At 41.1% G+C, this 26,992-nt stretch overlaps 3 protein-coding genes across 5 annotated transcripts in view; 1 reads left to right on the top strand and 2 right to left on the bottom strand.

The window, feature by feature from the left end:
- LOC139549224 (zinc finger protein 664-like) overlaps positions 1-26,992 on the top strand; it is a 235,053-nt gene that overhangs the window by 62,523 nt on the left and 145,538 nt on the right. The window lies entirely within an intron of this gene.
- LOC139547740 (zinc finger protein 850-like) lies at positions 868-26,992 on the bottom strand. Of its 3 annotated transcripts, XM_071356794.1 has the most exons (3): positions 26,424-26,992; positions 18,837-19,734; positions 868-7,199 (listed from the first exon to the last, which is right to left on the bottom strand). In XM_071356794.1, the coding sequence occupies exons 1-3, from the start codon at positions 26,761-26,763 to the stop codon at positions 3,008-3,010; spliced, it is 5,430 nt and encodes a 1,809-aa protein (XP_071212895.1). In that variant the 5' UTR covers positions 26,764-26,992; the 3' UTR covers positions 868-3,007. The 3 variants fall into 3 exon arrangements, with proteins under 3 accessions (XP_071212895.1, XP_071212876.1, XP_071212886.1); XM_071356775.1 differs by lacking the exons at positions 18,837-19,734; positions 26,424-26,992 and adding an exon at positions 10,946-11,584 and having other exon boundaries at positions 868-7,419; XM_071356785.1 differs by lacking the exons at positions 18,837-19,734; positions 26,424-26,992 and adding an exon at positions 10,002-10,688 and having other exon boundaries at positions 868-7,419.
- The window catches only part of LOC139549743 (gastrula zinc finger protein XlCGF17.1-like), a 627,316-nt gene continuing 612,676 nt past the window's right edge, over positions 12,353-26,992 (bottom strand). The window contains exon 5 of the mRNA XM_071360471.1: positions 12,353-13,524. The gene's annotated coding sequence lies outside the window, so the exon portion shown is untranslated. The remainder of the gene's footprint in view (positions 13,525-26,992) is intronic.

Here is a 26,992-nt window from a genome sequence, read left to right as displayed (position 1 = left end):
TAAAGCCTTATTTACTTTAATGAACTACTAAAATTGTGATTTTGTCAGACAGCATAGACAGCAGCTCTACACTTTATTGACTGACTGATCCATTCATCCTTCCATCCCTCCTCAGCCTTCCTCTCCTTTGAAGACCCAGTGAGGGTGGAGCTCAGTCAGAGAGCTGTTGAGGGACTGGTTAGGAAGAACACTTCTACAGCCAGAGAGGTGAGAGGTCACACATGGTTTAGATGGTAAATATTTATGTCCCCTTAGTGGTTCATCACGTCAGCAAAAGGGAATATGTTCCATCTATGTTTATTTACGTTAGTGCAAATTGTCCACTGATGTGGGTGTAGTTTGTCACCCCTTTTGGCTGTATGAAAGTGAATTTCCCCTCAGGCACACACATTTGTTCTTTGTTATTACCCGAGCCACTGCCTGTTCAGCCCGCTACCATCCAGAAGGCGAGGTCAGTACAGGTGCATCAAAGCTGGGACCGAGAGACAGAAGCTGTTTTTCCATCACTAACACAGAGAGGCTGCTGCCTACATACACAGACTTGAAATCATTGGCCACTTCAAGGAATGGAACACTAGTCACTTTAATAATGTTTACATATCTGGCATTACTCATCTCATATGTATATACTGTATTCTATCCTATTCTACTGTATCTTAGTCTATGTATTACTCATCTCGTATGTATATACTGTATTCTATCCTATTCTACTGTATCTTAGTCTATGCATTACTCATCTCATATGTATATACTGTATTCTATCCTATTCTACTGTATCTCAGTCTATGTATTACTCATCTCATATGTATATACTGTATTCTATTCATTACCAAATACTAAGAGGGACCAAGAGTCTGTTGATTGGTCAGTCATTGGGTTCATTTGTTGAAATCAAATGAAGCTTTATTTATACAGCACATTTCAGACATGGATGCAACACAATGGCTTCACAGGAAAAAACTAATAAAAAAATGAAATAAACAGAAATATTTAGTACACAACAAACAGAAGACTAACAACTGAAAGACTAATGAGCACCCTAAGGAAATGCCATTGACTAAAATATTAATTGGATGCAATATCCATCCCAAAATTCAATTTTTTTTTTTAGGAGGGGCTCTGAAAGTCACTATAGGGGTGTCCACTGAAAATTGACTAGTAACAACAACTGGGACCGAAAAGACACCCACCATGAGACCCACTAAATCTGCCCAAGAAGAGGCAAACAAAAGAAAAACCCACACCAAACTTAAACACAGGAAGCAAACCAAAAAGGTGGAGCAACCAAAGGTGTTGACTCTCCACATCTATCCAGACAACTGGAGCACTGGGCCAGACACTCTTAAATAGAACCTGGACCAGCTCAGGTGAAACACCTTCCCACTAATGAGATGGACAAGCCAGCACAGGTGTAACACATACTGACTAACGAGGTGACACCAATCAGTGCGTCCTACGTGCTAACGAGCTATACGTGCTAATGAACAACCTCAAAACATAAATGGAAAAACCAAAGACTAACACCTTAATTAAGAGTTTGCTCACCACCAACAGAAAACAACTTCCATTTCACATTATAATCAACTACAATGCTTCACCGTCACCAATATAAACATGGTGTATGTCTAACAACAATTAAAAACAATATTAATTTTTCCCACAGAGAAACCTAAAACTCAATTGCTTCTAGAACTCTCGTCTCCTTGGAACGAGCCCAAACAAAACTCATCTCCAATACGGAAAAGCAGTCAAAATAAATTGTGATCCATGGCAACGCACTGGCTAAACGCAAAACACAAAACATTTTGACTGCCCACCCTTGAGACAATCAGCAACCAAGTTGTCCTCACCACAGACATGTCTGATTTCAAGAGGAAACTCCTGCAATATCCGTAGTAACTTTCCACCTCACTGTGGAGCTTCTCTCTCTTTTCAGGGTTCACTAGATAGGCATGTTGTTGGATCTGGGCCCAGTCCCCAATGTCATGCTCTAGTACATTTGGTTTGGCACATGTGAGAATTAACCTTGATATTCTAAAAGCACAATGTCAATATATTTGTCAGTTGGTTGCATAAATAATTACCATTACCAAATGTTACATGAAATGTAAATATGAAATATTTGGTTGCATAGTTTCTAGGTGGGATAGCCCAATGTCAAAACACAGTTTTAACATGTTCAAATCAATAACCAATATGCAGAAACAGTTTGGGATAAATTGAAAACCTAACATGTGGTATATACACAAACATCGGCCACAATAATAATATTTTTTAAAACAAGCACCTTATAAACTGCACAAGCACCAAAAACACTGTTGTTTTGACAAGTAGCAATAAATCACTGATATTGATTAGGGGGGACATCAGGTTGTAGGTGATGTTGAAACTAACACAACTAAAAAAACACATGGAAATGGGAGATATATTTCACCTCACTGGTTAGAGGACAACCTGCAGAAGACAGTCAGCTACATTTTGGAGTGATGCATTTAAATGTAGGGGTCGCTAAACAAAGGAAACAAAACTTATTTGTCATCACTCATCGATATCATGTCAACATCATTTGTGTGACAGAAGGGAGATGAGGTTACGTGTCCTGTTAAAACTAACAGCTCAAAAACCACACAGAATCTGAGAATAATGTGTACATCCCTGATTAGAGGACAATTTGTGGTAAACAACTAGCTACATTTTGAAGTGTTGCATTTTGATTCAAGTGGGTCATCAACATGGTAAGTGTAACGCAGCTCTTTTTGTGTTAGTCACTTTTTGTTAAATCACATAAATAGTACTCTTCCAATTCAGAGCCTGGATTTTCCCCCTGAGGCTAATATCCATATCATGTTGAAATCAATAGAACAGGGGACAAACATTTAGGGTTCTACATTGTGACATCATTTAAATACTCCTACTACAATGGTAAAACATTCTACATTGTGACATCATTAAAATACTCCTTCTACAATGTTAAAACATTCTACATTGTGACATTAATTCATTGATATCATGAAACAACTCCATGTATTTTCTGATGTTTAATCAGAGATCTTTTATCAGTGTACCTCTTCCCACATTGATCACAGCTATGAGGTTTCTCTCCCGTGTGTATTCTCTGGTGTACAGTCAGAATGCTAGATGTAGTAAAACTCTTCCCACATTGACCACAGGTATAAGGTTTATCTCCTGTGTGTGTTCTCTGGTGTACAGTCAGAATGCTAGATGTAGTAAAACTCTTCCCACATTGACCACAGGTATAAGATTTATCTCCTGTGTGTATTCTCTGGTGTGATGTCAGCTGGCCAGATCGACCAAAACTCTTTCCACATTGACCACAGCTATAAGATTTATCTCCTGTGTGTATTCTCTGGTGTGATGTCAGCTGGCCAGATCGACCAAAACTCTTTCCACATTGATCACAGCTATAAGATTTCTCTCCTGTGTGTATTCTCTGGTGTAGAGTCAGAGTGCTAGATGCAGCAAAACTCTTCCCACATTGATCACAGCTATAAGGTTTCTCTCCTGTGTGTGTTCTCTGGTGTAGAGTCAGTTGGGCAGATGTAGTAAAACTCTTCCCACATTGATCACAGCTATAAGGTTTCTCTCCTGTGTGTGTTCTCTGGTGTAGAGTCAGTTGGGCAGATGTAATAAAACTCTTCCCACATTGACCACAGCTATAAGATTTCTCTCCTGTGTGTATTCTCTGGTGTAGAGTCAGAGTGCTAGATTGACCAAAACTCTTCCCACATTGACCACAGCTATAAGGTTTCTCTCCTGTGTGTATTCTCTGGTGTACAATAAGATGGCTAGATGTATCAAAACTCTTCCCACATTGAGTACAGCTATAAGATTTCTCTCCTGTGTGTGTTCTCTGGTGTGACATCAAGCTGCTTAGGTGAATAAAACTCTTCCCACATTCATTACAGCTATATGGTTTCTCTCCTGTGTGTGTTCTCTGGTGTGATATCAGGTTGCTTAGCTGAGTAAAACTCTTACCACATTGAGTACAGCTATAAGATTTCTCTCCTGTGTGTATTCTCTGGTGTAGAGTCAGAGTGCTCGATTGACCAAAACTCTTCCCACATTGACCACAGCTATATGGTTTCTCTCCTGTGTGTGTTCTCTGGTGTGATATCAGGTTGCTTAGCTGAGTAAAACTCTTACCACATTGAGTACAGCTAAACGGTTTCTCCCCTGTGTGTGTTCTCTGGTGTATCTTCAGATTGCCAGATGTAACAAAACTCTTCCCACATTGATCACAGCTATAAGGTTTCTCTCCTGTGTGTATTCTCTGGTGTAGAGTCAGAGTGCTAGATACAGCAAAGCTCTTCCCACATTGATCACAGCTATAAGGTTTCTCTCCTGTGTGTGTTCTCTGGTGTAGAGTCAGTTGGGCAGATGTAGTAAAACTCTTCCCACATTGATCACAGCTATAAGGTTTCTCTCCTGTGTGTGTTCTCTGGTGTAGAGTCAGTTGGGCAGATGTAGTAAAACTCTTCCCACATTGACCACAGCTATAAGATTTCTCTCCTGTGTGTATTCTCTGGTGTAGAGTCAGAGTGCTAGATTGACCAAAACTCTTCCCACATTGACCACAGCTATAAGGTTTCTCTCCTGTGTGTATTCTCTGGTGTACAATAAGATGGCTAGATGTATCAAAACTCTTCCCACATTGAGTACAGCTATAAGATTTCTCTCCTGTGTGTGTTCTCTGGTGTGACATCAAGCTGCTTAGGTGAATAAAACTCTTCCCACATTCATTACAGCTATATGGTTTCTCTCCTGTGTGTGTTCTCTGGTGTGATATCAGGTTGCTTAGCTGAGTAAAACTCTTACCACATTGAGTACAGCTATAAGATTTCTCTCCTGTGTGTATTCTCTGGTGTAGAGTCAGAGTGCTCGATTGACCAAAACTCTTCCCACATTGACCACAGCTATATGGTTTCTCTCCTGTGTGTGTTCTCTGGTGTGATATCAGGTTGCTTAGCTGAGTAAAACTCTTACCACATTGAGTACAGCTAAACGGTTTCTCCCCTGTGTGTGTTCTCTGGTGTATCTTCAGATTGCCAGATGTAACAAAACTCTTCCCACATTGATCACAGCTACAAGGTTTCTCTCCTGTGTGTATTCTCTGGTGTAGAGTCAGAGTGCTAGATACAGCAAAGCTCTTCCCACATTGATCACAGCTATAAGGTTTCTCTCCTGTGTGTGTTCTCTGGTGTAGAGTCAGTTGGGCAGATGTAGTAAAACTCTTCCCACATTGACCACAGCTATAAGATTTCTCTCCTGTGTGTATTCTCTGGTGTAGAGTCAGAGTGCTAGATTGACCAAAACTCTTCCCACATTGACCACAGCTATAAGGTTTCTCTCCTGTGTGTATTCTCTGGTGTACAATAAGATGGCTAGATGTATCAAAACTCTTCCCACATTGAGTACAGCTATAAGATTTCTCTCCTGTGTGTGTTCTCTGGTGTGACATCAAGCTGCTTAGGTGAATAAAACTCTTCCCACATTCATTACAGCTATATGGTTTCTCTCCTGTGTGTGTTCTCTGGTGTGATATCAGGTTGCTTAGCTGAGTAAAACTCTTACCACATTGAGTACAGCTATAAGATTTCTCTCCTGTGTGTATTCTCTGGTGTAGAGTCAGAGTGCTAGATTGACCAAAACTCTTCCCACATTGACCACAGCTATATGGTTTCTCTCCTGTGTGTGTTCTCTGGTGTGATATCAGGTTGCTTAGCTGAGTAAAACTCTTACCACATTGAGTACAGCTAAACGGTTTCTCCCCTGTGTGTGTTCTCTGGTGTATCTTCAGATTGCCAGATGTAACAAAACTCTTCCCACATTGATCACAGCTATAAGGTTTCTCTCCTGTGTGTATTCTCTGGTGTAGAGTCAGAGTGCTAGATACAGCAAAGCTCTTCCCACATTGATCACAGCTATAAGGTTTCTCTCCTGTGTGTGTTCTCTGGTGTAGAGTCAGTTGGGCAGATGTAGTAAAACTCTTCCCACATTGATCACAGCTATAAGGTTTCTCTCCTGTGTGTGTTCTCTGGTGTAGAGTCAGTTGGGCAGATGTAGTAAAACTCTTCCCACATTGACCACAGCTATAAGATTTCTCTCCTGTGTGTATTCTCTGGTGTAGAGTCAGAGTGCTAGATTGACCAAAACTCTTCCCACATTGACCACAGCTATAAGGTTTCTCTCCTGTGTGTATTCTCTGGTGTACAATAAGATGGCTAGATGTATCAAAACTCTTCCCACATTGAGTACAGCTATAAGATTTCTCTCCTGTGTGTGTTCTCTGGTGTGACATCAAGCTGCTTAGGTGAATAAAACTCTTCCCACATTCATTACAGCTATATGGTTTCTCTCCTGTGTGTGTTCTCTGGTGTGATATCAGGTTGCTTAGCTGAGTAAAACTCTTACCACATTGAGTACAGCTATAAGATTTCTCTCCTGTGTGTATTCTCTGGTGTAGAGTCAGAGTGCTCGATTGACCAAAACTCTTCCCACATTGACCACAGCTATATGGTTTCTCTCCTGTGTGTGTTCTCTGGTGTGATATCAGGTTGCTTAGCTGAGTAAAACTCTTACCACATTGAGTACAGCTAAACGGTTTCTCCCCTGTGTGTGTTCTCTGGTGTATCTTCAGATTGCCAGATGTAACAAAACTCTTCCCACATTGATCACAGCTATAAGGTTTCTCTCCTGTGTGTATTCTCTGGTGTAGAGTCAGAGTGCTAGATACAGCAAAGCTCTTCCCACATTGATCACAGCTATAAGGTTTCTCTCCTGTGTGTGTTCTCTGGTGTAGAGTCAGTTGGGCAGATGTAGTAAAACTCTTCCCACATTGACCACAGCTATAAGATTTCTCTCCTGTGTGTATTCTCTGGTGTAGAGTCAGAGTGCTAGATTGACCAAAACTCTTCCCACATTGACCACAGCTATAAGGTTTCTCTCCTGTGTGTATTCTCTGGTGTACAATAAGATGGCTAGATGTATCAAAACTCTTCCCACATTGAGTACAGCTATAAGATTTCTCTCCTGTGTGTGTTCTCTGGTGTGACATCAAGCTGCTTAGGTGAATAAAACTCTTCCCACATTCATTACAGCTATATGGTTTCTCTCCTGTGTGTGTTCTCTGGTGTGATATCAGGCTGGTTGAATGAGTAAAACTCTTCCCACATTGACAGCTATAAGGTTTCTCTACTGTGTGGATTTTCTGATGAATTTTAATGCCTGCTGAGGAGGTGAATCTCTTCCCACAGTCAGAGCAGCAGTGAGGTTTCTTCCCTGTGGATCTCTGCTGGTGTTTCTTGAGGTGTTCTGATGTGGAGAAACTCTTCTCTGCCTTGTCAGCATCATGAGGTTGTTGAGGCTCCCCAGAGGACCCACGGTAGTCCCGTCTCTCTCCTGTGTGAACAACAAAGTCAGGCAGATGGTTAAAGGCCCACAACAGCGGAAATCCACTGTAAAAAGTGATGCCAACAGCGTAGCCATGATGTTGTACAACAATTGACGTCTGTAATGAATGTAATGATTATTTGAAATTTGTCTTAAAATGAGCAAGAACAGTCATATATTGTCTTGTTTTCACATTAGTAGTAACATCTAAGCGTGTAGATTTGAAATAAGTTATTCATGTTGTTGAAACTCTAAGCAGTGTGCCAGACGACTTTGGTCTCCAAAGGCCCCTTTCTGTGTTTAATAAAATTGTATGTAGTATATCTGCCTGGAGCGAAAATGGTGAGCAAAGATTTTAGTTTTTCACAAAGTATTCTGAATGTGATTGGGGGAAAACTCAGGGGAGTAACCTCCATTTCCAGGTGGCTTATGAGTGCATTTCACACTACTTTGGATTATAATTGTAAGGCTCGTTTGAATGTCCTGCTTAAAATATGTTTGTGTCATCATGGCAAATCAACCGCTTTGTACTTAAAAAAACCCTTCAACCAGTAAAATGCTTTTTGTCTAGCTTTTCCATCAGCCTGACAATGAGGGTTTGTACACTGTTTGCCAAATTCGCCCATAACTTCACCTAACAACAAATAAAGGAAAATAGCTCTGTGTGTTGTACAATAGCCGATCCATCAAGGAACAGTTCTCTACACATTATGAGCAAAGTATCTCCGTGTCCAAACAGACTAACGAGACCCTACTGTAAATCAAGCAGACAATAACATTATAAACATCAATTTGTTAGGGATGTTGGATCCAACGTGGAGCACGGCATAACTGTCTTTACCAGAGTAATGAATGAAGAAGCACTTTGGTTGTGGTTGCATGTTGTGATGTTTGTCATGTGACTGTCATTCAGAAAATGATTTCCTGGATCAGCTGATGATAGTTGAACATGTGACTAACTAAAAAGCTACAGTATTAAGAATGATGTGTAATTATTGAAGAACCGCGTTCATGACAGTATCCATTTGGGTGTTGTCAATAAAGTTAAGGTAACTCTCGGTTAGAACCATTGGGTTTAGCCAACTCTGAAATTATTTAGGATTTCTGTGCCCACGAAAACTGTTTCCCCAGCGTAACATAAAGAGACACTAAATGATACATAGTTCGAGTGCATTTCATAATTTTAAAAACTGGCTTTATGCAGTTTTTTTTTTAAACTTAGCAATGTCAATAAAAATGTTTCTTTATAATTTAATTTAAATAGAATGTAGATTAACCACAGAGAATGATGTTGAGATACAAAGACTATTATAATTATTATTACTATTATAAATTAAATGAAACTGTTCCAATAAAATGTGAATATGAAAATCACAACTGGCACCAGATCAGTAGAAATGGTCAGATAAAGTGGGCACCAAATGGAAAAGGTTACTGACTGCTGGTGTAGCCTATTACCAAAAACTATAGGAGCATAACGACTGCTGGTGTAGTCTATTACCAGAAACTATAGGAGCATAACGACTGCTGGTGTAGTCTATTACCAGAAACTATAGGAGCATAACGACTGCTGGTGTAGTCTATTACCAGAAACTATAGGAGCATAACGACTGCTGGTGTAGCCTATTACCAGAAACTATAGGAGCATAACGACTGCTGGTGTAGTCTATTACCAGAAACTATAGGAGCATAACGACTGCTGGTGTAGTCTATTACCAGAAACTATAGGAGCATAACGACTGCTGGTGTAGCCTATTACCAGAAACTATAGGAGCATAACGACTGCTGGTGTAGCCTATTACCAGAAACTATAGGAGCATAACGACTGCTGGTGTAGCCTATTACCAGAAACTATAGGAGCATAACATCAGAATTTACGAAGGCCAGCAGCAGCGGGAGGAGTAGGCTAAGGAAGAAGTTTTTCTGATGGTTAGGCTATCTTGTTTCAGAGGGATGTCATCAATAGCCCATAATGACAAAGTGAAAACAGGTAATAAACAGAAATACCTTATTTACATAAGTATTCAGACCATTTGCTATAAGACTCGTAATAGTCACTTACAACATTAACAATGTCTACACTGTATTTCTGATCAATAAATGTGCTTTTCTTTCAAAAACAAGGACATTTCTAAGTGACCCCAAACTTTGAACGGTAGTGTACATAACATTACATAAAACCCCTGAGTCTTCCTCACGCTTCAGAAACAGAAGATGACCTATTAGCCGTTCCGGCTCGCACAAGCCAAGGCTCGAGCAAGGCCACCCTTCTACATAATACAATACATAATTCATTGCAAATTACAATGCAAAATATATAGACATGGCTGTGTTTCTTAAAATTTTGGTAAGTGGAGTTTTGCCAGTAAGGTGCTTTACATTTTTTGTATCTTTAAGATGACCTACTGAGGGAACCACTTTTGACTAGAGATCAGTTCACTGGAAGTGAATTGTACACCTCAGAGGGCAGTTAACAGACCACAATAAGCAATGCTTCACCCTGCATTAAGAATGAATCTTGAATAACTCAATCCAGAAGGCGGAGCCCCTTTACTGCATATTGGTTCAACGACTGCAGAGACGGTACTTACTGGTGTTAAACAGATCTCCAACCTCCTCTTCCTCCTCCTTCAATGTGACAGTAATCTTCCCCTCCTCCTCTTTCACACCAAAAACTGCATCCTCATCTTTCTCCTTTTCTTTTACTGTAACATCCTCCTCCTCTTTCACTCTGAATGCGTCTTCCTCTTCTTTCACCGTAACGTCTTTCTCTTCTTCCTTCACGGTAACATCCTCACCCTCTACTTGATTTTGTAGTGTAACATCTTTCTCTTCCTCTTTAACGAGAAATTCTTTCTGCGTCCAGCAGATCTCCTCTTCTTTATCAGGAGGAGAGTAGCTTAGTGAACTCATGTTCGGAGATGTTAGCTAGCTAGCATTAGCGACTAGCTTAGTTCTAAGCTAACTTAGCAAACCAGCTAGCTGACAAACAACGTAAATATATAATTGAATGGGCCAACAAGTACATACGACAGAAGTGTGTTTAATACACAGCGACTAATATACACCAAAACAGTGTAAAGAGCGTGAATGTTGTAGCTATGTTTGCGAGAAAGCTACGGAGGTGTCTGACTAGCTGTTGTTGTTGAAGGAGCGTCCCGTCCACTAGATTATACGTCACACTGGCAGCATCGCCTGAACCTGAAAGACGCACATCGCCATCTGCTGACTGGAGTGGGCAACGCAGTTGAGGAACCAAAAGTTTATTTTTCATTTATTTCATAGAAGTTTAATATTATATTATGTCGTTCAAAGAGAAGCATGTGTTGATTGTTTTAAATTCTCACTCATTAAAAACGAATCAAACTTAAACTATCATTATGACATCATGGTCACCTGGTTAAACTATCATTATGACATCATGGCCTACCTGGTTAAACTATCATTATGACATCACAGCCACCTGGTTAAATAAAAAAATAAAACAGTTCAACAACTGCAGAGTTTGTGTCTCTGTATTTAAGACAGTACTTACTAGTGTTAATCAGGGCCCGTTCATCCTTAGAACCATTGGATGCCTTAAGATGCGTTTGGGAAACCGAGCCCAGATATTCAGTTTCCTCCTCCTCTTCTTCCAATGTGACAGTCATCTCCCCATCCTCCTCTTTCACTCCAAAAACTGCAGCCTCCTCTTTCTCTTCCTCCTCTTCTTTTACTGTAACATCCTCTTCCTCTTTCAATCTGAACGCGTCTTCCTCTTCTTTCACTGTAACGTCTTTCTCTTCTTCTTTCACTGTAACAGCCTCAACCTCTACTTCTTGTTTTACTGTGATATCCTTCTCTTCCTTCTCCTCTTTGACGAGAGCTTCCTTCTCCGTCCAGCAGTCCTCCACTTCATTAACAAGAGAGTAGCTTATTGACCTCATGGTTGGAGATGTTAGCTAGCTAGGCTAATGCTAACTTAACCAGCCCACTAGATGAATAATAAAAACAATACCGTAAATATGAAATTAAAACGGATAACTAACTAGACGACAGAAGTGGGTTTAAAATACAGTGGCTAATATACACTAAAGCGTCTAAAGAGCTTTATTTGTTCGTATATTTTGGCTAGCAAGCTACCGAGGTGTCTGACGAACTGTTGCTGCTGCTGAAAGAAGCGTTCCGTCCACTAGATTATACGTCACAGTAGCATCATTGCCTTAAAGTCGCAGACCGCAATCTGCTGACTGGAGTGGGTAACGCAGTTGAGTAAAATGTAAATCTAATTTTCAGACAAAAAATTAAAGGTTAGGATTCAGGGAATTAGCTAGTCCTAAAATATTAATTAACCCCCCTAAATAAATCAATATCAGTCAATATATTTTTTCTGTGATTTCTTATTTCGTCAACGTTCCATCGCATCTTAAACATCTTACCGGGCCGGCACTAGGACCGGGGGGGGGGGGGTGCTGCTGCGCTAGTGACTGTTAGTCTTTCTTCAGCAAAGATGGCGGACAGAAATACTAGGAGAGAGGGGTACCCCTACACAGAACTGAACTGAATCAAAGATGGCGGACAGAAATACTAGGAGAGAGGGGAACCCCTACACAGAACTGAACTGAATCAAAGATGGCGGACAGAAATACTAGGAGAGAGGGGTACCCCTACACAGAACTGAACTGAATCAAAGATGGCGAACAGAAATACTAGGATGGAAGCAACTGTAAGGGATTATAACGTCATAACTAATCATGCAAAAAACATGTACAGTTGACAGGAATGTTAGTTAATGGAGAGACAAACGATTATGCATTTTTTTAACATAAAATTAATTTACGAAAATCGCGATTTAGCCAGCTAGCTGACTAGCTTTATGGGTGTTGTGACATGAGTATGACATTGTAATTCTGGTTGTTTTAGGGACTCCTGAAACAACCATAAACCAGGCTTTCATTTTGTGTAACAGTGGATGTAAAGAATCTAGCTAGCTGAAGAATTTACTGCAAATGTAATGTACAATTTTGTAAGATTGTCTTGCTGATATTTACCATGCAGATAGATGAAATAAGGTAGCTAGCTATGTTCTTGCTTATTGTGCAGTGGATGATTAAAATCCCTGTATGCCCATGGATGTGTAGCTAGCTATCTAGCCGATCTGTGTATGGACCCAAACGTTTGGTATACATATTAGTTAAGAACCTAGCTATGAACCTCAGCTATCATAGCCAGTTGTATCAACTTCAAAACAGTCTGAATGACATTAATGAAGCCTATGGATTGAGTAGAATATAATATTATGTTGTGCCAAGAATGCAAGTAGTTATTGTATACATGTAGTTATTACCATGCATGAGATCCCCACATTGTAGCCTGTACATTTAATATATTCACTGATCATGTACTCTACCTTGGCAAATAAAGGTGCAGTTTAGGTATGAATGTCTTTGAGATTATTTTTGAGTCATATCCAATACCAGGATAATCAAATTCCAGTCTTTGAAAGACGCTGTGTCTGCATGGATGTATTACAATTATACACTTCAACAGTGTTTACCAATCTTGGTCCTGGGACATCAATGGTTACACATTGTAACTAATAGACTAGAAACAGGATTTAACTAGTTAATTCATATATACAGAAATATAATGTTAAAAAACAGAACACTACACTTCCTATGCATCATGTAAATACTCCAACACCGGTTCATCTCAACATCTAATGCCCTTCATCTGCATTGATCTGATAAACACAGGATAGGTGGAGTATTTCATCAAATTTCACTTCATTTCAACCAGTAGAGAATGTGAAACGCTTGATTGAAAAGCTCATTATCCAAGTGTTATAAATACAAGTTCAATCTGTACTTCAATGCACATCTGTTGTGCATTATAAAAACAGAGGAAGAAAGAGGAGGTGGAGAGAGAGGTGTAAAAGACAGAAAGGGAAAGAGGTAAGCACATAGGAGCAGGGAAGGCAGCACATGATTAATGAATCACAGTGCTACCTAAATATTCTCTCAGTTCATCACAATTACATAATAGTGTCTCTAGTCGGCCTAAAGGTTATCTTAAAAGAGGGTGAGGTGGCGATGATGGGACTGGGGGTTGGCATCCTCTCACATCAAAACATATCTGCAGACGAGAGACAGATGGAGAGAGAGAGAGCATGTTTAAGCCTTGTGTTTTTAGTTTTTATTCTAACATTGTTAGTCATCAATCAGGAGGTGAAATGCAAAACTGACCTGGGATCATTAACTGCATCTATCTGTATTTCAATGTAGAGCATCTCTTTAATAATACTTCCTGTATAATATAAACTGACCTTGGATCATTAACTCTGGGACTACTGCATCTATCTGTATTTCAATGTAAAGCATCTCTTTAAAAATACTTCCTGTATAATATAAACTGACCTTGGATCATTAACTCTGGGACTACTGCATCTATCTGTATTTCAATGTAAAGCATCTCTTTAAAAATACTTCCTGTATAATATAAAGTGACCTGGGATCATTAACTCTGGGACTACTGCATCTATCTGTATTTCAATGTAAAGCATCTCTTTAATAATACTTCCTGTTGACCTGACCAAATGACCTCTCCCCTCTGATCATGCTGTGCCCTCGATGTAGCCAGTTCAGATGCAGGAGGGGTTCACCGACACAGCTGATATAACCTAGAGGATTTAGGGAGAAGGGGAGAGAGGGATGAAGTGAAGGAGAGAGACTGTTATTGAGAAAGGTAGTTAAAGCCACAGTGTTCAACAGGAATCTGTGTGTGGCCTCACCTGGTGTCCACACCACACTAAGTGGCTGCAGGACAAACAATATAGTGTAGTTATAGAAATAATGAAATGTCTTACTATTCTCCATGGTTGGCCCTCTTGCCTATTCTTTGAAGGTGGAAGGAGCCACAGTTATACACCTGAACCTGCTTACTGCACAACACAATCCATCAATCAGATTGATACATGAGTGTGTAGGTGTGTGTTATAGGGTGTCTAATTGTTCTACATTTTTTCAATAAGGGTGATTTAAAACATCCTGTTTTGTTTTTTGCACAGACATCACACCCTTACCTAAACAGCACCCTCACATGAGAAGTAGAAATCAAAGGGAGAGAAACTGTGAATTGAATAACTGCAGTTGACATAGCTAAGTAAATGGAAGAATACTCCTATTGCAATGTGGATGGCCCTTAAAAGAGCCTTTGGTTGTGCATAGTGTAGTCTATGGTGTTGCCAGGGAACAGCGCCCTCTTAAAAGAGCCTTTGGTTGTGCATAGTGTAGTCTATGCTGTTGCCAGGGAACAGCACCCTCTTAAAAGAGCCTTTGGTTGTGCATAGTGTAGTCTATGGTGTTGTCAGGGAACAGCACCCTCTTAAAAGAGCCTTTGGTTGTGCATAGTGTAGTCTATGGTGTTGCCAGGGAACAGCACCCTCTTTGAAGAAGTAGGAGGTGAAGATCTCCCGCACACGGATTGCCTCTCTTGCTGCGTGGTTGGACCCCATCCTTGAAACATCCTGCAGAGCAGCAGACTCCTCCTCAGGACACGGCGGCGAGCTGCAGATCCCCTCCTGGTCCTCGTGTCCATCCTCATGAAGTTACGCAGGACACAGGTAGCCTTCACACACCTGAATTCCTCCAGGAGGCAGTCCCAGATGACCCTGGTCACCCAACCTTGCAGTGCCCTACATGGTAACTGTAGGCAATCGTTTTGAAGGAATCTCCAGTTACAAGGTATCTGTAGGAATATGGAAGACAATGTAATTATTAGACTGTTACATCACCAGGTCATTGTGGATTACTAAAGTATAATTTCCCTGATAACAAATCATGATAACATTGGATTGATAGATGCATGGGCACACATATGTGCATGTGTAGCATGTGACAATAACAGGATCATATCAAGGATGGCATCACAAATGAATACATAAATACCTCTTGAAGCTTGATGATGAGTTGATCATTTGAATCAGCTGTGCAGTGCTGAGGCAAAAACAACAATGTGCCTCTTTGAGTCCCCAGGACTGAGAACCACTGCTCTGCATTGGGACCTCTTCATATGTAGACTGGCTTTCATAGCGCTCTTTATCTGAGGACAGAAAACCTCACAAGAAACACACTTCATTATAGTCAAATTACACCACACTGAATATTATGTTACTATTATCTCCGTCCTCACTTCTAGGGACAGGAACTACACAAAAGTACCTGCCCTATCCAGAATAGCCTCCTCTCTCACTGACAGTTGGGGCTGCTATCCTTTCACCCTCCATGGCTGTTAGCTAGCTACCTACAAATGCATTTGGAGTTTGTTTTTTACAGTGATAAATAGATAGCTAGCTAATATGAAGTTAGGTAGCTGTTGATATATCATTCACTTATCTATCTATACAGTATTAGCTAGCCAACTAGCTAGCTCATTTAGCAGCTCATTTGAGTTAGCCTGCACTGTAGCTAGTTAGCTAATAATACATCGTTGTTTTTACATTTCCAAAATCTATTTACTTACTTGAATAGGTTCTCCCAGCCATGTGGACAACTGGAAACAGGGCAACAAAGTCTGTCCCCAGAGCGTTTTAGAGGATATTACTATTGAACTATGAACCCATTTAATAACCAGACCTTCATACAAACTTGCTCTGCTGAATTCTTGACGGAGTCACAACGGGCAGCCTAAGCGGCATCTAGTCCATCTGCTGACTGGACGCAGTTGACGAAAATTTACATTTTATTTTCAGACAACAAGTTAAAGTGTAGGAAGCATGAGTTTTTACTCACCAGTGTAACAACACAGTGTGGTTAAAGACTTAGTAACTTGTGTAGGGTGGAAGCTGTCTCTGCGTAACAGGGAATTCCTGTCCGTCTGCTTCCTGCATAGGTCTGTGCTAAAACCACACCCCTCCCTCTTAATCAAAATGTCCAGATAACTTGTTTCATGCGCCTCAAAGGTGAGGGTGAATTTCAGATGTTCACTGCTTGTATTGATGAAGGAGTGGAATCGATGAAGTTCCTCTGCTGTCCCCTGGAATAGAAGGAACACGTCATCAATGAAGACTTTTACAGAGCCTGATGAGGTGCTAGAATGGATTGTTAGGGCTGTCAATCACATTCTTCTCTAACAACCCCACAAACAGATTGGCATAATTAGATGCTATTATTTAAAATACAATGACCATAATGCACTGCGTGTCTACTTGTCTTGTCTGTTTATTTTACACCTGCTATGTAACAGAGACAGAAGAATGCACAATGGTCAATGCTATCTGGAATCCTTGGGACATCCCTACCCTAAACCCTAACCTTAACCCTTTTAAATGTCAACTTCAACGGGACGTCCCTAGCCCGTTGAAAATACATGATCTAAGTGATTGATAGTTTGTATTCAGCAGTCATTAAGCCTTATTTACTTTAATGAACTACCAAAATAGTGATTTTGTCAGACAGCAGCTCTACACTTTATTGACTGACTGATCCATTCATCCTTCCATCCCTCCTCAGCCTTCCTCTCCTCTGAAGACCCAGTGAGGGTGGAGCTCAGTCAGAGAGCTGTTGAGGGACTGGTTAGGAAGAACACTTCTACAGCCAGAGAGGTGAGAGGTCACACATGGTTTAGATGGTAAATATTTATGTCCCCTTAGCGGTTCATCACGTCAGCAAAAGGGAATATGTTCCATAATCCATGTATATTTACATTAGTGCAAATTGTCCACTGATATTGGTGTAATTTCTCACTCCTTTTGGCTGTATGAAAGTTAATTTCCCCTCAGGCACACACATTTGTTCTTTGCTATTATGAAGGTCATTTGTGTAGAATGTACTTTTCCCCACTCATTCACCCCATCTCTTTACATTGCTTATTTATATTCAGTGGCCTGACTGCATCCAGACTATGTCAAAGGACCATCCTGGTAGATCTGAACCTAATGCAGCTTGGAGTGATCAGATAACAGAAGTCACATTTAGGTGCCAGGTGTAACTGAGGCCATAGATGCTCCATATCCATTACTTTGAGTGTTTTATATAATATGTCTAAATGTGTTTCTTTCTGTGTTGCAGGGGCAGTCAAGAAATGGAACGGCAAGGCCACAGAACATGACATAATCAGAGTTGTGGGAGACCACCTCAAGCCCCTGGTAGAGCCGGGGGTGGTGTTTACCACTCCACCAGGCCTTCAGCAGGCTGGAAAAGTGATACTGTTTTTCATACTAAGAGGGACCAAGAGTCTGTTGATTGGTCATTGGGTTAATTTGTTGAAATCAAATCAAGCTTTATTTATACAGCACAATATTATTTAGTACACAACAAACAGAAGACTAACAACTGAAAGACTAATGAACATTCTAAGGAAATACCATTGATTAAAATATTAATTGGATGCAATATCCAACCCAAAATATAAGCTTGTTTTTTAGGAGGGGTTCTGAAAGACACTATGGGGGTGTCCACTGAAAGTTGACTAGTAACAACAACTGGGACCTAAAAGACACCACCCATGAGTCCCACTAAATCTGCCCAAGAAGAGAAAAACTAAAGAAAAACCCACATCAAACTTAAAGACAGGAAGTCCCAGTCCCCAATGTCATGCTCTAGTACATTTGGGTTGGCACATCTGAGAATGAACCCTGATATTCTAAAAGAGGGGCAACAACGTCAATATAATTATACCCGAAAATTGTCAGTTGATTACTTAAATAATTATAATTACTAAATGTTACATGAATTGGAAATATGAAATATCAAAACCAAATGTTTGTTAATATGTATAATATAGAACATAAAGTAATATGTATAAATCACTGATATCGATTAGGGGGGAAATCAGGATGTATGTGCTGTTGAAACGAACACAACTAAAAAAACACATGGAAATGGGAGATATATTTTAGCTCACTGGTTAGAGGACAACCTGCAGAAGACAGTCAGCTACATTTGGGAGTGATGCATTTAAATTTAGGGGTCACTAAACAAAGGAACACAACACATATTTGTCATCACTCATCGATATCACGTTGAAATCAATTGTGTGACAGAAGGGATATGAGGTTGCACGTCCTGTTAAAACTAACAGCTCAAAAACCACACGGAATCTGGGAATAATGTGTACATCCCTGGTTAGAGGACAATTTGTAGAAAACAGCTCGCTACATTTTGAAGTGTTGCATTTTCATTCAAGTGGGTCACCAACATGGTAAGTGTAACAAAAGCTCTTTTTGTGTTAGTAACTTTTTGTTAAATCACATAAATAGTACTCTTTTCATTCAGAGCCTGGATTTTTCCCAAGGCTAATATCCATATCACGCTGAAACCAATTGAATTAGGGTTCTACATTGAGAAACTCCTTAAAATACTCATACTACAATGTTAAAACATTCTACATTGTGACAATAATTCATTGATATCACAAAATAACTCCTTCATGTATGTATTTTGTCACACTGAACACAGCTATAAGGTTTCTCCCCTGTGTGTGTTCTCTGGTGTACAGTCAGATTGCTAGATGTAGTAAAACTCTTCCCACATTGACCACAGCTATACGGTTTCTCTCCTGTGTGTGTTCTCTGGTGTAATGTCAGCTTGTCAGATGTAGTAAAACTCTTCCCACATTGATCACAGCTATAAGGTTTCTCTCCAGTGTGTGTTCTCTGGTGTGATGTCAGGTGGCCAGATCGACCAAAACTCTTCCCACATTGACCACAGCTATAAGGTTTCTCTCCTGTGTGTGTTCTCTGGTGTAGAGTCAGAATGCTAGATGTAGTAAAACTCTTCCCACATTGACCACAGCTATAAGGTTTCTCTCCTGTGTGTATTCTCTGGTGTAGAGTCAGAGTGCTAGATTGATTAAAACTCTTCCCACATTGACCACAGCTATAAGGTTTCTCTCCTGTGTGTGTTCTCTGGTGTGATGTCAGGTGGCCAGATCGACCAAAACTCTTCCCACATTGACCACAGCTATAAGGTTTCTCTCCTGTGTGTATTCTCTGGTGCACTGTCAGATCTCTAGATGCACCAAAACTTTTCCCACATTGACCACAGCTATACGATTTCTCTCCTGTGTGTATTCTCTGGTGTTGAGTCAGCTGGCCAAATGTAGTACATCTCTTCCCACATTGACCACAGCTATAAGGTTTCTCTCCTGTGTGTGTTCCCTGATGAATTTTAATGCCTGATGAGGTGATTCTCTTCCCACAGTCAGAGCAGCAGTGAGGTTTCTTCCCTGTGGATCTCTGCTGGTGTTTCTTGAGGTGTTCTGGCCTGGAGAGACTCTTCTCTGCCTCGTCAGCATCATGAGGTTGTTGAGGCTCCGCAAAGGAACCACAATAGTCGCGTCTCTCTCCTGTGTGAACGACAAAGTGTGACCGATGGTTAAAGGCCAACAACAGCAGAAATTCACTGTAAAAGGTGATGCCAACAGAGTAGCCATGATGTTGTACAACAATTGACGTCTGTAATAAATGTTCAAATTATTTGACAATTGTCTTAAAATGAGCAACAATAGTCATATTTTGTCTTGTTTTCACATTAGTAGTAACATCGATGATTGTAGGCTAGAAATAAGTTATTCATGTTGTTGAAATCCTAAGCAGTGTGCCAGATGACCTTTGGACTCCAATATAGGCCCCTTTCTGTGTTTAATAAAATTGAGGTACGAGGGCGATGGACAGATAATTTAAATGCAGAAACTCCTCCCTGCTAATGAGGACACCGATAGCCACTAGCACAGTCAGTGTAGTCAGCTCAGCTATTGAGACCGTGTCTGTGCCTCGACCTAGGTTGGGCAAAACTAAACATGGCGGTATTCGCCTTAGCAATCTCACAAGAATAAAGACCTCCTCCATTCCTGCCATTATTTAAAGCGATTGTGATACCTCACATCTCAAAATAGGGCTACTTATTGTTAGATCCCTCACTTCAAAGGCAGTTATAGTCAATGAACTAATCACTGATCATAATCTTGATGTGATTGGCCTGACTGAAACATGGCTTAAGCATGATGAATTTACTGTGTTAAATGAGGCCTCACCTCCTGGTTACACTAGTGACCATATCCCCTGTGCATCCCGCAAAGGCGGAGGTGTTGCTAACATTTACGATAGCAAATTTAAATTTACAAAAAAATAAATAAAAATAGTTTGTCTTTTGAGCTTCTAGTCATGAAATCTACGCAGCCTACTCAATCACTTTTTATAGTTACTGTTTACAGGCCTCCTGGGCCGTATACAGCGTTCCTCACTGAGTTCCCTGAATTCCTATCGGACCTTGTAGTCATGGCAGATAATATTCACATTTTTTGTGACTTTAATATTCACATGGAAAAGTCCACAGTCCCACTCCAAAAGGCTTTCGGAGCCATCATCGACTCAGTGGGTTTTGTCCAACATGTCTCCAGACCTAGTCACTTCCCCAGTCATACTCTGGACCTAGTTTTGTCTCATGGAATAAATGTTGTGGATCTTAATGTTTTTCCTCATAATCCTGGACTATCGGACCACCATTTTATTACGTTTGCAATCGCAACAAATAATCTGCTCAGACCCCAACCAAGGAGCATCAAAAGTCATGCTATACATTCTCAGACAACCCAAAGATTCCCCGATGCCCTTCCAGACTCCCTCTGCTTACCCAAGGACGTCAGAGGACAAAAATCAGGTAACCACCTAACTGAGGAACTCAATTTAACCTTGCGCAATACTCTAGATGCAGTCGCACCCCTAAAAACTAAAAACATTTGTCATAAGAAACTAGCTCCCTGGTATACAGAAAATACCCGAGCTCTGAAGCAAGCTTCCAGACAATTGGAACGGAAATGGCGCCACAACAAACTGGAAGTCTTCCGACTAGCTTGGAAAGACAGTACCGTGCAGTATCGAAGAGCCCTCACTGCTACTCGATCATCCTATTTTTCCAACTTAATTGAGGAAAATAAGAACATCAGGAGTTTCAGCCGACCCAGTTGATAGTTGATACAATGTTTAAAGTTCGTTGTAGACAGGCCATGCGTAGCCAATGTGATTTATAAGATATTTATTTTTATCAGGATATTTTGTACCTGCAGGCCACAACGATAAAATGTTTGGGCTTTATGTAGGTTATTTTAAAAAACTTAGCAATGGCAATAAAAAATTGTATTTATAATTTTCATTTAAATAGAATGTAGATTAACCACAGAGAATTATGTTGAGATACAAAGACTACTATAAATTAAACTGTTCCAGTAAAATGTGAATATGAAAATCATAACTGGCACCAGATCAGTAGAAATGGTCAGATAAATTAGCGTACCAAATGGAAAAAGGTTGCCGACTGCTGGTGTAGCCTATTACCAGAAACCATAGGACTATAACATCAGAATTTACGAAGGCCAGCAGCAGCGGGAGGAGTAGGCTAAAGAAGAGGTTTTTCTGATGGTTATCTTGTTTCAGAGGGGTGTCATCAATAGCCCATAATGACAACAGATAAACAGAAATACCTTATTTACATAAGTATTCAGACCCTTTGCTATGAGACTCGAAATTGCTTTCAGGTGCATCTTGTTTCCATTAATCATCCTTGAGATGTATCTACAACTTGTTCAGAGTCCACCTGTGGTAAATTCAATTGATTGGATATGATTTGGAAGGCACACACTTGTCTATATAAGGTCCCACAAATGACAATGCATGTCAGAGCGAAAACCAAGCCATGAGGTTGAAGGAACTGTCCCTAGAGGTCCTAGATAGGATTGTGTCGAGGCACAGATCTGGGGAAGAGTACCAATTCTGCAGCATTGAAGGTCCACAAGAACTCAGTGGCCTCCATCATTTATAAATGGAATACTCTGCCTAGAGCTGGTCACCTCCCCCAATCGCTCAGTTTGGACAGAAGGGCCTTGGTCAGGGAGGTGACCAAAAACCTGATGGTCACTCTGACAGAGCTCCAGAGATCCTCTGTGGAGATGGAAGAACCTTCCAGAAGGACAACCATCTCTGCAGCCCTCCACCAATCAGACCTTAACGGTAGAGTGGCCAGATGGAAACCACTCCTCAGTAAAAGGCACATGACAGCCTGCTTGGAGTTTGCCAAAAGGCACCTTAAGGACTCTCAGACCATGAGAAACAAGATTTGCTGGCTTGATGAAACCAAGATGGAACTCTTTGGCCTGAATGCCAAGAGTCACGTCTGGAGGAACCCTGGTACCATCCCTACGGTGAAGCATGATGCTGTGGAGATGTTTTTAAGGCTTTAACGGAACAAAATCAAGGTCAAAGAAAAAGTCAAGGGGTCTGACTACTTTCAGAATGCACTGTATACAGCACCACCTCCCCCATAAGCATTCCTGTCTTTTCTGTAGATGTTATATCCCTGTATTGCTACTGCTGGATCAAAGGAATTATCTCAGTGAGTTTCAGAGATGAACAGTACAATGCATTCCAAATTCAATAGGCAGGCAAGTAAACAAAAACGTTTTCAAATAAAAACTATTCCAGAAAATGTCAAAGCGTATATAACGCCCGTCCAAGAGACTGTCGACCAATCGCGTTCACATTGTCATGCTGTGACACACAGTTCCTAAGCTAATTCTCACTAAATCTCTTTTTAAAGTCAGGGTATGAGTCGAGAAACATGCCTATTTTCCTTGAAAGTACGTAATGTCACGATTGCAAAGCTTTTCGATATTACAGAGAACAAGTAAATTATCTCTAAAAATATTTGTATTGTTGTGCATCTTGTTCACGGAGGGTAATTCATGCCAATGTTATTTTCTTTAAGCTGTTAATACAAATTGAAAGGAGTTTCCAATATCCTCATTTCTTAAAGTATTTCTGGTGATAGCAGGTGATAGTGATACAAAAGCTAGTTCTATTTGAAACATTGCCATCCCATGGCAGCATTTACCAGCCACCAGGTCACCTCATAGTGAGCTAAGCTTTAAAACCACATAAAAAATATTCTATTTTTGCCCAAAGTTAAGATATAAATTATTCAAACTGAACATAATTCATGCTGGTTATTATTTTAGGCTATTTTAGTTTGAGTCAAAGATAGTTTTGGAATAGTTGTAATTTTTCAAACAGGTTTGCTGTTTAATTTCAGTTTACTAAATAGTTTTCCCCTAATTACTTTTTCTATAATAAGCATGGAGGTTTCCCCTATCAACCAGTCATAGGTACTGGTGACAAAGCGCCTCGTAACCTAGCTGGGAATGGGACAAACGGAACCCTTCTGTGGTAACAGACAGGGGCGATTTGTAATCAAATCTAATTCCCAGGAATGGGGTTCATATGAACCACAGAGACTGTGTGGGAAAATAACATGGCCCTGTCCAACCCTGCTTGTTCCCTCGACTCCGCTACCAACCACCAATCTCCAACAGGGTCCTTAACCTGTATCACTAGACACCTCATAGTGAGCTACAGGTAGGAATCAGCAATGAATCCCAATAATGAGACACCTCTGGGGAGGGGTGTCAGCAACATTAAAAAAAATATATATAGTGTTTATGACAAACCGTTTTTTACAAATCCGTCAAGACACCAAATCAGACTTTACAGTGAAATGCTTTACTTACAAGCCCTTAACCAACAGTGCAGTTCAAGAAGAAGAAAAACGTTTACCAACTAGACTAAAATAAAAAGTAATAATAAAAAGTAACACAATGAGAATAACAATAACGAGGCTATATACAGGGGGCACCGGTACTGAGTCAGTGTGGAGGGTATATACAGGGGGCACCGGTACCGAGTCAGTGTGGAGGTTATATACAGGGGGCACCGGTACAGAGTCAGTGTGGAGGGTATATACAGGGGGCACCGGTACTGAGTCAGTGTGGAGGTTATATACAGGGGGCACCGGTACCGAGTCAGTGTGGAGGCTATATACAGGGGGCACCGGTACCGAGTCAGTGTGGAGGCTATATACAGGGGGCACCGGTACAGAGTCAGTGTGGAGGCTATATACAGGGGGCACTGGTACTGAGTCAGTGTGGAGGCTATATACAGGGGGCACCGATACTGAGTCAGTGTGGAGGTTATATACAGGGGGCACCGGTACCGAGTCAGTGTGGAGGTTATATACAGGGGGCACCGGTACCGAGTCAGTGTGGAGGCTATATACAGGGGGCACCGGTACTGAGTCAGTGTGGAGGCTATATACAGGGGGCACCGATACTGAGTCAGTGTGGAGGTTATATACAGGGGGCACCGGTACCGAGTCAGTGTGGAGGTTATATACAGGGGGCACCGGTACCGAGTCAGTGTGGAGGCTATATACAGGGGGCACCGGTACTGAGTCAGTGTGGAGGCTATATACAGGGGGCACCGGTACTGAGTCAGTGTGGAGGCTATATACAGGGGGCACCGGTACTGAGTCAGTGTGGAGGTTATATACAGGGGGCACCGGTACCGAGTCAGTGTGGAGGCTATATACAGGGGGCACCGGTACCGAGTCAGTGTGGAGGCTATATACAGGGGGCACCGGTACCGAGTCAGTGTGGAGGCTATATACAGGGGGCACCGGTACTGAGTCAGTGTGGAGGCTATATACAGGGGGCACCGGTACTGAGTCAGTGTGGAGGCTATATACAGGGGGCACCGGTACTGAGTCAGTGTGGAGGTTATATACAGGGGGCACCGGTACCGAGTCAGTGTGCGGGGTTACAGGCTAGTTGAGGTAATCTGTACATGAAGGTAGGGGAGTGTAGTGACTATGCACAGGTAACAAACAACCAGTGAGTAGCAGCAGTGCACAAAAGGGAGGGGGGTGGTCAATGTAAATTGTCCGGTGGTGATTTTATGAATTGTTCAGCAGTCTGATGGCTTGGGGGTAGAAGCTGTTGAGGAGGCTTTTGGTTCAAGACTTGGCGCTGTGGTACCAAATGCCGTGCGGTAGCAGAGAAAACAGTCTATATAGTGCGAACGGCCCAGTACATCACTGTGGCCAAGCTTCCTGCCATCCAGGACCTATATAATAGGCGGTGTCAGAGGAAAGCCCACAAAATTGTCAGAGACTCCAGTCACCCAGTCCAGTGTATTACCTTTTGAGGATCTGGGGACCCATTATAAATCTTTTCAATCTCCTGAGGGGGAAAAGGTTTTGTTGTGCCCTCTTCATGACTGTCTTGGTATATACCCACGTGGGTGATTGAAAGATGAACTGAGGTCCACACTCCAGTCCAGTTGATGGTGGTAATGCACCTTAAAGTTGGTTTCCAACCGCCATATAAAGTCCAAAGAAGAAAAAGAAGCCTAAAGGAAGGTGAAATTACGAGAAACGAATTTGGTTTACCGTTTGGGGTATTGCGACTGGTTACTTATTTTGATGTGATATGAAAGTATTGTGTGAAATTATTCTGAATTGATATGAAAGTACAGCGATTTATGTTTCTAGAAATGTATCGCAATTGAGAATGGATTCACATTTAGATGGAATATTTGACTATTTTAGCTGCCAGAGCCAGTCTACCTCTGAAAATAACATACAGTCCTTGGACCTTGAGGAGTAACGGGGGCAGCAATCAGCAGTAGAAACAATAACAAAGCGTACTCCCTGCCCGTTTCGGTAAAAAGCTGAGGGATGGGGCTGGAGAAATGCAACCATCCATGATATCAACATTATAGTTTTAACCATGTTTTGAGGATATACAGTGTTTGTTTATATTTACTGACAAACATTGGAATAAAAAAAGCTCATATTTTGGGTTCTGATGGGGTACGACAGTTGAACTAAGCTCATGAGACATTTATAAGGGAATTCTTCAAGAAACAATGGGTACATATCATTAATGTATACGTCCCAAAATGGATGTAACAACTGCTGATTGCCCCTTTAAGACTACATATTGGGCTAATCTAATAGGAGATATTGAGGACTACAGTATTTCAGGCATTGTCATTGGATGCATTTGATCAATTGTTAACGTTTTGTTGATGGTCCACTCTTGATGTTCTACACGTTACAGTGTAGCTTCAGCCATTCCTACAGAACAACATTAAAGTGTAGAACCCCTTTACTGCATATTGGTTCAACGACAGCAGAGACGGTACTTACTGGTGTTAAACGGATCTCCAACCTCCTCTTCTTCCTCCTTCTCTTTCAATGTAACAGTCATCTCCCCCTCCTCCTCTTTCACTCCAAAAACTGCATCCTCCTCTTTCTCTTCCTCCTCTTCTTTTACTGTACCATCCTCCTCCTCTTTCACTCTGAACGCGTCTTCCTCTTCTTTCACTGAAACGTCTTTCTCTTCTTCTTTCACTGTAACAGTCTCACCCTCTACTTGTTTTTGTATTGTAACATCTTTCTCTTCCTCCTCCTCTTTCACCAGAGCTTCTTTCTCCGTCCAGCAGTCCCCCTCTTCTTTAGCAGGAGGAGAGTAGCTTAGTGAACTCATGGTCGGAGATGTTAGCTAGCTAGCATTAGCGACAAGCCTAGTTCTAAGCTAATTTAGCAAACCAGCTAGCTGACAAACAACGTAAATATATAATTAAATGGGCCAACAAGTACATACGACAGAAGTGTGTTTAATACACAGCGACTAATATACACCAAAACAGTGTAAAGAGGGTGAATGTTGTAGCTATGTTTGCTAGAAAGCTACGGAGGTGTCTGACTAGCTGTTG

This window comes from Salvelinus alpinus, chromosome 2 (assembly GCF_045679555.1).
Source record: "Salvelinus alpinus chromosome 2, SLU_Salpinus.1, whole genome shotgun sequence".
Taxonomy (NCBI): domain Eukaryota; kingdom Metazoa; phylum Chordata; class Actinopteri; order Salmoniformes; family Salmonidae; genus Salvelinus; species Salvelinus alpinus.
This window is presented reverse-complemented; position numbering and strand designations above follow the sequence as displayed.